General features: G+C 40.6%; 1 protein-coding gene across 3 annotated transcripts in view; it reads right to left on the reverse strand.

Annotated features, from left to right (window-relative positions):
- Positions 1–559: 559 nt before the first annotated feature.
- The window catches only part of MTX2 (metaxin 2), a 76,337-nt gene continuing 60,332 nt past the window's right edge, over positions 560–16,564 (reverse strand). For all 3 annotated transcript variants that reach the window (XM_055811336.1, XM_055811335.1, XM_055811334.1), the window contains 7 exons: positions 8,273–8,345; positions 5,279–5,355; positions 4,443–4,535; positions 3,689–3,727; positions 3,153–3,278; positions 2,437–2,513; positions 560–1,060 (listed from right to left, as the gene is read on the reverse strand). In XM_055811336.1, coding sequence (XP_055667311.1) covers positions 850–1,060; positions 2,437–2,513; positions 3,153–3,278; positions 3,689–3,727; positions 4,443–4,535; positions 5,279–5,355; positions 8,273–8,345 — 696 coding nt within the window. In that variant the 3' untranslated portion in view covers positions 560–849. The remainder of the gene's footprint in view (positions 1,061–2,436; positions 2,514–3,152; positions 3,279–3,688; positions 3,728–4,442; positions 4,536–5,278; positions 5,356–8,272; positions 8,346–16,564) is intronic.

Below are 16,564 nucleotides of genomic sequence, written 5' to 3' on the forward strand. Positions count from 1 at the left end.
CTGGCTACACACAGGAACTCTCCCTTGAAAAGCGCCACGTTGCCAGGGGTTTGGGCATACCACAATATTTCTTTACTGCTGTAGTATATTGTGTGTACGTGTACCATAGGGCGATACGGAGGCAGAAGGACCAAGGCATGCCAGCCACAGGCTCATACCACGTCCTTCTGCTACAGGAACCGCCCCAGCCAGTACATCAAAGTTCAGAAGCAACATTAACGTACTGAAGGGGAAACATACACTTACTTAGCAAATTCATTTCTTAAAAAGCAAGACAAACTGAGGATTAAAACAGGGAAATCATAGGAAGGGGAAAAAATGTAAATCCAAAACCTGAAGGTGAACAAGAAATAAAAGCAGAGGTAGGACACATAAGAAGTAATGACAGCCAGGAGCCACTTTGACACAAAATAAGAACTGACAGTAAAAGCCCATCACTTGTGTGCTGCAGAGCTCCAAGACGTTTTTGTCACCAGTTTCTGAATGAATTTTGGCTGTCAGGCAAACTTAAAACCTTAAAACATAAAACTTACAAAGGCATTTAGAAAAATCAGAGAGAGACTTTTTAAAGTATTTTATTTTTTTTATCCAGATACAGTATTTGTCCAAGGTCACTTTAGAGTAAGTGGCATACAGGCTAGTAAAACTGAAGTGCCCATACAGTTGTTTCAGGTTAAATATGCATGGTATATTCTACAACACAAAAACTGCATTTAGAGTTTTTTCTTTCTCCACAATGATTTGGCAGTTTTAAAAAGCTAACACACATTTCCATTCTCAGAAATCAATTAATTGAATAACAAAGCCCAAAACTGAAATGCAATCCACCTCAACCACCAAACAACACACTTATCTCAGTAAGGACCTCTTAGCAGATCGGGCTGCAACAGTTGTGGAGCTGTCTTTATCATGACCCTCAAAGTACTGCTGCTCTATTCGCCGACAAAAGGCTGTGAGATTACTGTAGTTTTTCACTTTTTCAGAAAGTTCATCAGTGGTTAGTTGAGTAGTAAGGATTGTGAACAGATGTCCAAATACCAGAGCATCTAATTCAGTCGGTCTGTAAAAACAAACAGAAAAAAGAACAGGTATTTTGGAAGACAAGTTCTGATCAAGAAAAATCCTGCTGTTCTGAATAATTTTTAGGGAGCCACACAACTGAAGAACAGGGAAGAAACCAGGCAACACTGAATTTGCCAAATGCATGAAAACTGTGTATACAGTATATACGCACATTGCTAGTTCTCAGTATCGCATCTTTCTTTGCTTTTGGTACCGTGGAAATAACACTTCCCAGATCAGCCAGAGGTATTGATCCAGTATCAAACCATACTCTACCTCTTAGTTCTGTAACAAGGGCAAGTGTTTGTCATGTCTTTTGGGTCTGGTTTTTTTTTTATATATATATACACACATACATCTGCAGAAGAATAAGACCCTCAGCTATTATCTCACACAAAATTAAGAGGAAGGGGGGGGGGGAAAGCATAAAACAATGTTTTATCTAGGTTATACTATGTTTAAGAATGATTTGAGAAGATGCAATTCAAACTTTTCTTCTATAATGCGTATTTCTGTATCCACTCAATTTACATTACCCACCCAACTTGGAAAAGATTAAGGGGCAAAAACACACACAGAAAAGTAACCAAGACCGTATGCTGCCTTTTGAAGACATCTCCCTGTCCAGATGTAGTTAACTGAAGCCCAGACCTGAGCATTTCTAGTCTTCTCTACGCACAGGAGACAAGAAGAAGCTAATGTGATGTCATTTAAATCTGTAACGTTTTTAAAATACTAGTAAGAAAAAAAACAAAGGGGAAAAAAAGCATTTTGCAATTGGAATAAATTGGTGAGAGCAGAAGACATCCCATGAAGGCCAGATTGTTCCTTTTTTCTCCCCTGGGAATGTGAATTCTAGTTTTCACTTTGCAACTGACACTTTGCTGACACAAGGCTAGCTTCCTCCCCAGTCCTCACAACTCACAGGCACCCTCACGCTAGCTCAGTTCATTCAGAACTGCCCCTGGTGTTAAGAAGGGCAGGACAAGCTGCCCAGCTCAGGATGGTATGACATACATTCACTCCCCTGTACCTATTAACGAATGTTACCCAAGAAATTAGAGTAAAGCTCTAAATGTATAATTTTTAATAAGAAACTCACAGTATAAAGGTGTACATTTGTACCCTACATAGGTTGTGGTAGACACTGTAGAGAAGACAAGCAGGATTAAAACTAAATCATAAATGCCAGAAACTTATATAAACTTTCCTTTTAAAACCTTTAATTACTTATTTCTGAAACTTCATGTTTATATTCCAGTCACACATTTGTATGTCTGCAACTAATCATGCAGCATTAAAATAAGTCAGGAGTTTTCCATATATCTGTATCTCACATTCCTGGATGTAGTATTTCAGTAAAGAGTAACTTACTGCTTATTGAAGAAATACGGTTGTGTTCCTAATCTCTGGGAGAGAGCCTGACAACACTGATCTACATCTTCAAGCACCTATCAAAACACACAAGAGATAAAAGATCGGTATTGTCAGGGGAAATACCAACACTGCAAAAAATAACCTCCTTCGTCTATTTGCACTGACAGTGGGAACACGGTACATACAATGCTGGCACATCAGAAGCTGTTACAGTCAGTCATCAAACCTACACAGGAGGCAGGTAGCTAAGAGTTATTTAATCTAACATTTGATGTAAGGCAATTCTGATTAAGTGCTTCCCATAACATTGATAACTCAGCTTAATGAAAAGTAGTAATTTACACCTCAAAACTACTTTGCTTTTGGGGTTTTTTTTTACATCTCTGACAATGGAAGCCACAATCCTGCAAAGTGTGCCCCACACCATACAGAAAGTGGGGGCCATTACTTAAAACCTATTTTCAGGACTACTGCCTAAACTAACATCACCAGAAATGTAGACTCATGGTAAAACATCCTTCCTCCCACGCCATCGGGTTGCACATAATGTAAGATTTATTGCTGATGAAGGCAAATATCTGACTCTAGATAATGTTTTAAGTACAGAATATATATTTTTCCTACATCTGTTTCAAGAAAGTGCTACTCTTCAAAGCCTTTAAAAATAAAGAAAAAATAAAACAGGCTAAAAAAGCTTCACTTTTCATACTGACCTGTTCAAGTGTCTTTCCAGCCCATCCAATGGCTTTCATCTTTCGCCTTACCTCCCACTGCTTCTGATATGACAAAATGCGGTTAAGAGGCCACGGGTAAGGAGAGCCATACCTCGGGTGAGTAATCTTTGTTGAGAAACAGAAAGGTACCGTGTTATCATATAAGAAAATACAGATACCTCTATGCATAAAATAGCTAATGTTCAAATACTTCTATCAGAAAGGGAGCTGTAAAAGAGAAAGGGAGTTGTATGACATGCTGTAATTATTTGTGCAGAATTTATAGTTTGCAGCATAACCATTTAAAACTATTACTTCAGAAACACATACAAAACCCGCATCTGTTCTGCAGTCAGCTAACTCCAGTAATGACACAACTTCCCTAAAATGTATATGCAAGCGAAATTAAAGTGAAAAGCCCATATCATTAACGGTATAAACCTCAATGTTTCATTTATGAGTAGGGACTTGCAATTGTGAGCGAAAGTGTTTTCTCATTAAATTTTAATTAAGATAAATGCTGCAGAACCACTCACCTCCTCTACTGTAACATCATCACACCATTGGAGATAGAGCTAGGAACAGAAAGAACACTTACTAAAACTTCCTAATAAAGCAGAATACAGAGACAATAATTTCTCACTAGTAGAATTTTCTTTTCTATATTAGATTAAATTTCCATTTCATTCCTTCTGTTAAACCTCTGAATGTACAAAAGAAATTAGAACTGGAAGGCAAAAGCTCAGCTGCTAGTCCTTGCTTCACCAGCACCAGGACCAAGCTGAGACCAAAAGCCCACTCCCGCTGCACGCGCTCCGTGGACAGGTTACCAGCCCTCAGCTGCTCAGCCACCTGCAGCTCACCAGCATTTCCAACACAGTTCCCATGCTGGGATGGCATCTCGTTAACTGGCCACAGACACAAACCGCAGAGGACCCCAGCCTCCCACTAGGCACGCGAGCACACACACTGTAGAAGGTGATCGCAGGATGCCTGGCCAGCTGTGGGTTGGGGTAGGACCCCAGGAACCACTGGCATTTTCCAGTTGGTTACATCTACAGATACATGACACATTTCAGTTTGGGGAATCATACAGGCAGCTTGTGTCTAGAGGAACATTTCAGCAAGCAATCTATAGAGCACAGAGAACTTATTCCTGCTTCCTTTCACCCCAAAAGTTGCTGACCTCACCTAAGAATAAGCAGCATTTCCAATACAGAGAAACATCCTCAAGCTTTCTTGCCTATAGTCACTTATGTAAGTGTGTGGAGTTACTACAGTTTGCTGTACCTCTGCTGTCAAGAGCATATTATTGACTAATTCCATGTAGGCTTTCATCTCAGCTTTTTGGACTTCATCCAACCCATCACTGAGAGAATGGCCCTAAATGGGGGAGGGGGAGAAAAAAGAAAAAGACAAACGTGTAAGAAATAGTATTGGAATATTCAGCAATGCTTGACCCAAGGACCTCTAAAGTCAATGAGCTTTGGCTCAGACCCTGATCTCTTACATAGCTCAGTAACAAATTACACAGGCTATTTTTACATACAGTATCCTTTAGAATTAAAAATAAAAATTTTAACGTAACATAGCTAATCTACAAGAAATACAGACTTATTACCAGTTATAGATGAACACAGTTTGAGCACACAGCCCCAGGTTAGTGTACCTCTGTGGCAAGAAGTAAACACAAATTTACATCTGTGATACAGCTTTATCAACTGCTCAGTGAAAAGACAGTGTTGGTTAAAATATGGGGGGGGGGGGGGGGGAGGCAAAGGCAAATCTGAACAGTACCTGACACTTCAGAATTTAAACCAGTCAGTTCTGGGTTTAAGAGCTCTGAGATCCTGAGACAGGGCATGTAGAAAAACGTTCTCAGAAACTAGCACTGCTATGCAGCTATTCTGCATAGAATTTGCTTCCAGAATTTGAGTAGATGACAAAGAAAAACGTCTCCACCTCAACAAACTTCTATGCCAGGGTATCTTTTCCTTAGAACAGCACTACATTTCTACACTATTTTAACAAATGAAGTAACATTCCAGAAGAGCACATCAATTCAGCACAATGCTAAGCAGGACTAACATGCTATTCACCAATTTCTGAAAACAATGTACTATTACCTTGGCTTTTACAAACTGGACTATGGGTCCAAGTTCAGATACTACTTGATTTCCCACATGAATAAAGGGAACTTTGCCTGTAAAATGAGAAATGTATTTTAGTAAGAGCTTTTTATACCTGTAAAACATAATTTACAATTTTCAAAGCAATTAAATATTGCATCAGTGGTTTTAGGGGTTGGTTTGTTGTTTGGTTTTTTTTTTCAAATGAGCACAGGTAAAGCTCTAATGCATAGCTCACCTGGTGAATGTCTGTAATAACAAACATCTTCCTCCTCCTAAACCTTTTCTACATACAATACTTGCAATTGTGTATTTCAAAGTTACTGAGTGAGATCTATTGACTTGTATTTTAATAATGGATTTTGGTTTGCCGGAAAGACTTAATTCAACGTATCTCTGAAGTACAGCTGGGAAATCCCAGGAAAGCAGACAGAGCCCTTGGCTAGTTTTACGACGCGTGTTCCCATCCTCCCTCCTATCCCACTGTCAGGGAAAGGGCTGCTGAAATGATGGGAGATGTGGCACTATGCCCAGGAAAGCAAGCAGGGGGAAGTGCAAATGCACACTCAGCAAGGCAAGGTCTTGACTCTCCCTCCTCTGGTCCTTTAGATTTCCAATGACTGGGCCAGCCGGCTCCTGTTGGCTGCCCCAGTCTTTACTCTCTAGTTGTGAGCCGGCATTTTCAAGCTCCCGTGGTCCTGGGGTCAGGAAGAGGTTCTCAGTATGAGACTCAGCTTTTCCATCTGGAGGGCCAGGCAGAGGAAGGAGCTTCTTCACCATCATGGAAGCAAAAATGGGTAACACTAGGAAGGCTCAACATTCAGTCTATGAAGCTGAGCCCTGATAGCCCAGTGTGAAGCAGGGCTAAAAACAGACAGTCTTTCTCTGGTTGGTAACTTTTCTTACACACAGAACCAAGCCAAAGCTTTAAGGCAGGCAGGGGTACAAGAGGAAGCCCTGTCACACACAGCGTGCCATGGAGTATGACAGAAGTTGCCATATGCCCCTTTTCCCAGCTCTCAGCGTGTGAAGCTGAGGACTCCTGCTCCAATCCACCCTAACCAGGTTGCTTGCTCTGCAAATCTTCATCCAAGTGCAACTGATAAACACCAAACTTATAAATCATTTAGCATTATTTACATGATTGAAATAATCCACAAACCAGAGATAAATGCTGGATGTTTTGTATTACAGAAAATGTCCTCAAACCCAAAGGCAGTAAATGAGCCTGCCCAGTGCAGTGGGGCACTGCACCCTTTTACCTTCCCACCTCTCACTGTGGGCAAACTCTGCTCTCCATAGACAGCACAAAGAGCAAGATCGGTACCTGCCTGACTCCAAATATGTTATTAGCAATACATTCACTCTTTTCAATGAAACACAAAATACCTACTGTTTGGCCTAGCTCAAACACTCACTTCTCACTGGCTCATCGGCCTAAGGGTAATAAATGAAGTGCACCACACCAAGAAAGGCTTCATCTGCATCCGCACACTGCAGGTTGCAGAAGGAAACAGAGTCTTCTCTGTGCTGCAGAATTCAGTGGTTTCAGTCAGACTGTACTTCACATACCAGGACAATTCTTTGGTATCGTGCTTCTGACTCCCTCAGAATGGGTTTCATCATTATGACAACTATGAGATAAATAACCTTCCCCAAAAAAGATGAGATGCAGATCTTTGTCTGCTGCTGCGAGACAGAGGGTGGTGGGGAGGGAGAAGGGAATAAATGACAACCTTGTTTGAATTATCATTAAAGAACCAATATAAAGACAGAAAATGTGGCAAGTGAATAAAAATAGTAGGGACTCCAGGTGTAAGGGCAAAAATAATACATGTATTTCTACCTACGTTTAAATTGAAGCAGTATCGTTTTCCCTCTCATGCTCCTTGTTTTCAGAAGAAGGAAGTGTTCAAACCCAATTACAACGTCAGATGCCAGAAAGTGTGGACATGGGGTGCAAGTGGCAGAGAAATGAAAACATGCAACTGTCACCACTCCTACTCCTGCGCACACAAGATGCTCCTCTGTGCATGAATTCAGCATTTCAAAGCTACTTTATTTACCAACAAATAATATATCTCTCTCCATATTTTGCTGATTTTTTGCTACTGCCAGGCAACTGTTTTTTTTAAAATAGCTTAATTCCACTGCTTTTGACAAAAATATCAGTAATAGCAGCAGCAGAACCCATGCAGCTGACAGACATATACTGACAAGCACTTCCACGTGGCAGTCACCAGAGCCAGGTAATCAGTAAAGCAGCACCTCCTCACAAAACAAAAATCTGGGACAGTCTGCAAGGACTGCCAGACGTCTGTGCCCTGCATTCAGCAACTCTCTCTGGGTTTTAGTTAACCTTCTGAAGCTGGCCTCTGGATGTTTTTAGGCAACCAGTCATCCCCAGCAAAAGGCAGGCTGTGTACCCTTCTAATGCTTTATTTATTGTTGGTGAGTTGGGATGTTCTGCCAGACTCATGGATCAGAGGAAGATTTAAATCCTCTATCACCCTGAACAGCGACAATGCACCCTTCAGTCTTCTCCTGTATCAACATCCTGGCATCATATCCCAGACAGGGTAACAAAAGATAATCTTTCTCCAGCGTCGTCTCACCCCAGCAATGGGAAAATATAACAGCATTCACTGGAACATTCCCTGGATACAGAATAAAGCCACTTTTGGAAACATATGTCTTTCTATTTCAGGACACAACCACTCTCAGGCATTTGAGAAAAGGTTTCCACCAGGCATCTAAACTGTTTGAATGCTTTGTATGGGTACCGCATTCACAGGCACAGTTACACATCGTGCCACTGTTACTTTGCATTTGTTTTAACTGTTTGCAGAGGAGAAACTGCACTGAAGAGGAAGGGGGAAGGCAACCCGCGCACGGTTGCACCGACCGACTGTTATCAGCAAGACAAGGCGTAGTTGCCATGGTATCAAAATGGAGGTATAACGTAGTAATCTTAATGAAGGCCACACTTACCAGATGGGGACATGTACTCAGCATTTGCCCTGCAAACCACCCGGATTGGCAGATTGCACATTTGCAAAAAGGCCTGGAAACAAAGAGTCACATTTTAAAAGCATTAATAGACCAGTGACAAACAAATGTATTATTCTCAATGCATTTGACTATGTTTTAGCAGTTCCTAGTATCGCTTATGAAGTATAGTTCCTTGCATGCTGCTTTTAGGAAGAAAGAAGGGTAGGTAAAAGAAAAACAAGGGGGGTTTTAACTTCCTTAGACAACTGTTTTATCATCCAGTCACTGACTGGAATTCTATCTATTTTTCCTGTTTTTTCAACATAAGCAGAGAGAAGCAGTATCTGACAGACACAATTAGTGCTGTGGCTGTACAAAATTAAGTGACATTTTGCCCCTCCAGAAAATCATAGTACTTGCTTCTTCTGGCTAAAGCCGGCTAACCAAGTTCATGCGGTGTAACATGGCGAACACCTACAGTACCTTCCTACATTATATTTACAATAGCTGCCAGAAGTTTTGCTCTATGATACTGTCAGAGCACAAGCCTGCTTTGGGAGGAAGTATTTATAATGTTTAATTTATGTGAATCATGGAGAGCGTAAGTGATCGATTTACTGCTTCTGTCTGTAACCTTAGATTCAAAGCATTCTCAGTAGGATACAATTTTGCCAACACCTACCATCACCACAAAATCCTTAGTGTGCTTCTGTTGAAATACCAAAATATCAAAAAAAATACTTGTAATTTGGACAGAACATGGCCAGTAAAGTACCTCTTAATCTCCGGAGTCTCTCACCACTCAGCTAAGTTCTACCATTCTTTTTGTCTTTGCAATTAGACAGGTCACAATTCCAGATTCCAAAATTATACTTATTTATCCACAGTGGCTTGAGGTCAAAAAAACATACACCAAGACGGTTACCACCATGAAGAAAAATGCTGCCGTAACATGGCACTTTCTACATGAGCTTCCTCCTACCTCTTCAAATTGCAGGACCTGGCAGTAAACTGCACTCTCACAGCTTTAGATGCTGAGACCATAATCATAGACATCAAAGTAACCTAAACCTTAACCTTGAGATTACCCACATCTGCACTAAATGAGACCATAAGACATGAACTGATACCGGCATCAGTCCTGTTCCTAACTTGGTGGTTTATGCAGTATCCATCAAGGAAAAAAACAAAACAAGCCAAACAGGCCCCGCTCTCCTCTCTCCTGTGCTCTTCCAAGCCCTTTACTCCCAAACCTAACCCAATCCAGGGAAAAAAAGCCAAAAGCTTTGGTCCTTTTCCAACCAAATTCAACAACTGCACAGTCCATTACAACATTTGGCTCCTGCAGGTTTAGATGACTTAAATTCAAATCCCAATTTAAAGCAAGAAACTATGGTCACAAGCTGCTACACACGACACTGATTATGGCTGACAAGAGGCTGCCTCAGAACCATGGAGGCTCTGCAAAATCCACCAGAAACCTGGTTTCTAACATCTTTTGATGTCCTCAGCGTAACTCTTTAACTTAATGCACTACTCCGAAGCCAATTACTATACATGCACATGCAGACAGAGACACAGAGTACTAGTCATCATCAACATAAGCCAAATACTGCAGCTCCTGCCCTATTTAGCAATAAATTGGTATCTAGAGTGTTTAACCCCAGCTGGAACCTCCACTGCTGCTTAAGGATGCAACTATCAACCAAAGACGATACAAGGTACTGGCCACATTTGACACCACCCCACTTTCTAAGTCTGTGTACCCATTAGTCAACCAAAAACTGAGGCTTTTGCTGTCTTAGCATCTCGAACTCCATGCAAACAGTAAGAATACCCAAAGGACTAATTCTTAAACAAGAATTTAAGGCATTGGTCTGCTTCAGCCCAGGGTCTCTTCCTTTGCCTCCTGGCTCTGCAGGACCTAGTAAAGTCCAGGCTGTTCCAGCTACTGTTAAATGCATCATGTCTTCTGCCCAAACGGTGGCTTCATATGCAACTTCTTTGGAAACAGTGAAGAATACAGAGACTTTGGTTTCTATTAAATACATGCTCCTATGCCGCTGCTGGGCACAATCTAACACACCAAAAACATACACTCTAACTCAACTGGTACACAGACTTTGTTCTTCTGAAATTTCTACCAGTAGCTAACATCATCTCGACAGTACTGTGCTGCAGTGGAGCTGATGGCATCAAACAACAGCTCCAAAGAATTTCCTCTTTGGGTGGGAGGAGCAGAGTGAACTTCTACCATACTACTGTCCTGGTTTCAGCTGGCAGGAGAGGTAATTTTCTTCTTAGAAGTTGGTGCAGTGCTGTGTTTTGGATTTGGTGTGAGAACAGTGTTGACAACACACTGATGTTTTCAGTTGTTACTAGGTAATGTTTATACCAAGTCAAGTACCTTTCAGTTTCTTGGGGAAATGGAACTGGGAGGGGACACAGCCAGGACAGCTGACTTGAACTCGCCAAAGGGATATTCCTACCATGGGACGTCATGCTCAGTATATAAACTGGGGAGGGTTGGCTGGGGCCTGCATATCCCTGCTCAGGGACTGGCTGGGCATCGGTCAGCAGGTGATGAGCAGTTGTATTGTGCATCGCTTGTTTCCTTTTCTCCCTTCCCTCTGGATTCATTTTTCTCCCTTCTCCCTCCTTTTCATTATAATTGTTATTATTATTATTGCTCTTAACTTTGTTTTATTTCAATTATTAAATTGTTCTTATCTCAACCCTCGAGTTTTACATTCTTTTCTGATTCTCCTCCCCATCCCTCCGAGGGGTGGGGGTGAGTGAGCAGCTGGGTAGTACTTAGTTACCGGCTGGGGTTAAACCAGGACAACTACTTAGTCCATAGTTGTTGAAATTCATCTCAAAAATATGTTAAGTTTCATTTGGTCTAGGCTTCCTAAATGAATTTGTTTTGCAGTAAGGCACTAAAATAACTCTCCAATTCTGCATTAAGCTAGAAATTACTTTTATAACTGCCATGTACTATTCTCACTGCAGGTTTAGAAGAAAAAAATCTGAACAGCACTGGAGTTAGGGCAACACATGAATAACTTAAGTACAGAGACATATTTAAGCAAAAGGAGGTGAATCAGAGAACTATTACTTTTTCATATCAGCATGTCAAAAATGAGACACACTGGCACAGAACGCTTCAGTTACATGAGTTGCTTCAGCAAATTACTGCCTACTGTACATCACATCATACATTGGTACTGTGTGTACAAGGTTTCTAACAAAAACAGTTCATGACTGTGAAAAACAGTCCTCAACATAGAGGCTGAACTATAAATAAAATCTTTTCAGTGTAAAGAGCTCAGCCAAGTTTCCATCAAAAATCTGAATCTGACCTTTCTCTCTCTCCTTCTCAATAAACATCCATAGATCAAAGAATATCAACCTTTATTACATTTGGCAGGGAAATTCTACCTCAGCCTCTGGCCTAGTGCAAAGGGGATTGAGAATACATTGCCATTTTGGCATCTCAGAAATGCAAACACGCCGGGACCATGTGCCTTTTTCACACTTCTAAGAGAAAAGAGGAGAGAGGAAGTTGAGCCAGAACTGAGCTCTAAATTGGGAACAAATATTAACTAAACAAAATGTTTGCTACTCTGCATAATAAAGCACAGATTCTAGTAAACTTAGAAGTCAGTCCACCCTCAGTGAGGTTATAATAATTTTTAAAAAATTTAAAAGATGACCCTAAAGTAAACACCAAACCAAAAACCTGAATAAACTTCCTTGGAATACTCATCTTCAGTTCTGATGAATGTTTTTTAGATGACTGAGCTTGGGAAACTAAAGAGTGATTCGAGACTAAAATTGGACAAATCCATCTGGTTCTGCATTCACCCCAGCAGTCCTCCTGTGGGGTTCAGGAACAGTGGCCACTGGGGCTGCCTCTCCAGAAGCATTACAAGGCCTGTTCCAGCTATCCCTTCAGCATCCACGTGTTAACAGCTTTACACTTCAATCTTCGTCTGTATTTAGGATTGGCTTTAAGATTAGTGATGCAATAGTAATGAAACACAAAACCAAAGGAAAACAGAACAGTGAAAGAGTTGAAGACAAAAACCATTTTGTGCCATACCATAAACCTAAAAATAAAAAATAAAAAAATTAAACCCACAATTACATCTTTAAAAAGACAGACACCCAGGGAATTAAAAGACCAATATGCTGAGCTGTAATTTGCATCCAAAGCATGACCTATTCAGTTTTAAGTGCTCTTTAAAAATTGTTCTGCAGCAGGAAAGTGAAGCAAAGCCCCACGATATGAGACACGTTTAATCCTTACTGAATCTACACTGATGAACTAATCATTACCTAGAGAAATAGGCCAGTATCCATTTCTTGATTCAGCTTAAACTAACGGTCAACTGGAGAGCCTTCAAGTTCACTGAAAAATATATGGCAACTGATAAAAAGAGGCAGTGCTATCCCAAACTATGAGGGCTTAGACTAAGAAATAAGCCTTACAATTTGCATTGCTAGGAGAGTACTTACATTCTTCCACTGATGTCATTGAAAAGCGTTGGAAGTATTAGCAACATAAGTGCTTTTGACTTTTCAAGTTTTCAAGCACAGTGAATGCATTTCATATTTATGGAAATTATGGTTTCTTTTAGAAAAAGAGATGGACAAGGATCATGACCAATGCATTCTTACAAATATCCACTGCCAGAAAGCCTCTAAAATTTTTTTTCTGATGCATTCAATTAGCAAAATCAGATTTTAGACAGTAACTGATGTTAGATAGTAAGTGGCATGAAGTATTACCAAAATAGTTGAAATTGGCACAGATCAAAGAAATCATACAGAGAGAATACAGGACAAAGCAGCAATTTTTGTGAGTCTCTATCTCATTTAACACTTTAGCCCAGTGATCAAGGGAGGATTTGTTCCCTTTTTGACGCTCACATAGAATGTCAAGAACCAACACATTTGGTGTGCAGATGGTATCAGACTGTCATGGCTTCCAACCCTGATAAAAGATGCAGTGAAACACTGATTATTTCAGCTCAGAGCATCTCATTTCCCTTTGGGTACCTCACACATATAATTTGAGCAGGCAAATAAACCCTTACTCTTCCTGTCAGAGAAACCAGCAAAAGGGAGTGAGCTTAGCTCCTCTGAGTGCTTTTGGAGTGAAGGGCAAAAGGCTGAAGGCTGAAACCACCCCAGTGCAGTTCTGCTGAGATTCATGAAGATATCAACACCCCTTCAAAGACACAGCATCAAAAGCTGAGCAATCTGAAAGATCAAGGGCCCATGCTTATTCTAGTACATCAGAGATTATTGCTAACATCATAAATTTGACTGATCAACTCAAAAAAGGACTGAAAGGGGCCAACTGAATTCCAAGTGACATAAGCTAGTTAATCAAGCCCTTGTGAAAATTCACCTAAAAATGGTAAGCAAGACTGTAACAACAAAACTAGAAACAAGACATTTAACTGAGCATAGCGTGTCATACCTTGACTTGTAATTCCAAAGAACAGCATTAGATTTCCCACTCTTTTCTCCTCTGGAAAAAAAAAAATGTACTGCCAAAGAACGAACAGGGTGACTATTGTAGGCTACAACCTGGATCTCCTCCAGCACCTAGGATTCTCATGCAATAATACTACAGCAGTTGCAGTTCTTCAGAATAGGGGTGGCGGGGGGTGGGGCTGGCAATTATCTCTCCCGTCTGTGGTAAAACTGGTACACATTACTTCATCTAAAGTTTTCCAGTCCAAAGTAAAGATGTTCACTGAAAATGTTTGTTGATACTTTGAAAAGAACTCTCCTAAACAAACTCTAAGCAAGGAAAGGAGAACCGAATTCCTGCTGGAAAGGATAAACTTTTTTTTTTAACGCTTAACACCTATCCAAAGAGTTAACTATTTGAATCAAATAGGATAAAAAGGAGAAATTAATGTTCTCATATCCCCTTGCCCATGTTACAGAAGATCAAGAAATTACTTCCCAATAGACTTTACACAAATAAAGGTAACTTCCTTCAGGCATAAATCTATGGCATTCACTACAACTGAAGGACATCAAACAAAAACACTCAGGCTTTTAAAAGGAATGAGTAATTTCATGGCTCATACTAGTTAGTGCAGCATAAAACAAGGATAATGAAATCTCAGTTAGGAAGAACTGGGTTTATTCCCCTGGCATCAGCAGGAGTGCCTCTTTTATTCATATGTTCCATTGACTCTTTGCATTTCTGTACTTTTAAAAATAGGGGCCCGATTTCTTGTGCTGTATCAGCATTCAATGACTGGAGCAGATGCCTGGAAAACTGTCCAGTTTAGTAACTTATGTTTAATATAATGTCTACTACAAACACTTAATTTACTTCTGGAACAAAGTGTGTCCTTTCTTTGGATGAGGTTAATATAAGAAACAGGTAAAGGCATTACAAAATAAAGATTCAGCTTAATGGGGTCTGTTCAGCTTCTCTCCAACACAGCCCTATTCTGTGTCTCTTCCCTGCAGGCCAACAGTGTCCCCTCTCATGCTCTTTCAGCCCCTCTACCTGTAGCATCAGCTACTCTGCCAGCACCAGGGAAAGGGAGAAATGTGGACAATGTATTTCTAGCAATGCTGTCTCTCTTCTTCCAGACTGAAAGCACCAAGCCTACAAAGTTACTACTGCCTCTGTGCACCTTGTTTTTAATGGGAGATCTTGCTGTAAACAGGGAGGAGGAGAGGGGCTGCAAGTCCATGAGGGAAAATAGAGGAGAGGGAGATAAAAAGGTGCCACCAGATTAATTATGTCTGTCTTTCCCTGCCCTCCCAGTATTTACTGTTCTAGACTAGGGAACAAAGACTGTGGAAGTGAGGACAACGAATTGAAGAAAAGGCATGGAGAAGCCTCTCAGCGCCTTTCCTGCTCTACCACAAGCTGATCCACACAGGACTATGGTTTGCATTGCACTGCCTTCTCCTCCCCAAGAGTAGCATGAGCCACTCTGTTTTCAAAGTCAGCATGGAACAAGCCAGTTCATATTTTTGCTGCAAGAAAATGAAGTATCAGCAGCTATGTGCAGAAGGGCTGATAGGAAGCTCTGAGGTGACACTTGTTACAGTATTAATCACCAATCTTATGCCTATCATTCATTTCAATCATGGCAGGTGACACCTCCTGCCAGAATTACAGAGTACAGTTACAACAGCATTGCTTAAAGGACACAATCAATTTAAGGCTTATTTTGTTTTCTTATAGCCTGACCAATTTCAAATTCAAAATGTAGGTAATATGTTGGATTTCAGGTATCTAAAAAAATAATCAGAGCAATCACCTCTCTGCTGCCTTAGCCCAATTCAAAAGCCCAGAGCCCAGAAATCACAGCCAGCCGCGGGGCAACTCACCCCACCCTCCCCTTCCTCCTTTTCTCACACAACTGACATTCTCGTCTCTGCTACTGCCGCTGTCCTCGAAACAATGCAAGAAAGGGATGCCATTGCGTCTTCCTATGATGACAAGGATGGAAAATGACTGTGCATGAAATACAATGGGAAAGAATTAAGAGACGGGAGGGAGGACGTTTGTATTTTACAGTTAATTGTTTCAGATGCCATTCTTACTCTTGTTCTCCCTTCCTCTTTGCTCTCCCCAGCTAAGGAAGGGCTGTTTGGACACTGTCAGCTGGAAATACAATACGCATCAGGCAGCAAATCACCCTTTCAAAGCTCCACCACAATGCTCTTCCCTTCCCCTTCAGTCCCCTCGCACAATAATACATATGAGCAAAACACATATACTCATTAAAAATTAGTTACAATTTGATGTAAATCATATCCAGATTGCAGTTTCTGAGATCAGAGGCAAGAATGAAATTACTTATGTCAAGACTCAAATAGTTCGCAACTTATATCCCCACATGAGCAACACTATTTTCAGATGGCACACTCCAGGCTTCATTTGAAGAAGATATATTCATGATTAGTTTTTAATAAAGAACGAGGCACTCCAAGCCACCTCTTATTCAGCAGCACTTCTAAAAGCACTTATACAATACTGTTGTGAAAAAGAGTGAAAGGCGTTTTCTGTTTTCATTTTTGCATTATTTCATGAGCATACAAAGGACAATATGTGATGACAACTAAAGAGTTATTCTCTACTTTATTGCAGGAACACATTTTAAAATTAAAAACCATGAACAAATCTACAGAATAATTCAGTTTTCATATCAAACAGCTGCAGACCCTGTAACTGAAATAGTGTGTCTAAGGTTATAAATGAAAACTGTTCAGTATCATTCTTTGAGTGACAGATTAAAT

The sequence above is a fragment of the Falco peregrinus genome, chromosome 8, assembly GCF_023634155.1.
Source record: "Falco peregrinus isolate bFalPer1 chromosome 8, bFalPer1.pri, whole genome shotgun sequence".
NCBI lineage: Eukaryota > Metazoa > Chordata > Aves > Falconiformes > Falconidae > Falco > Falco peregrinus.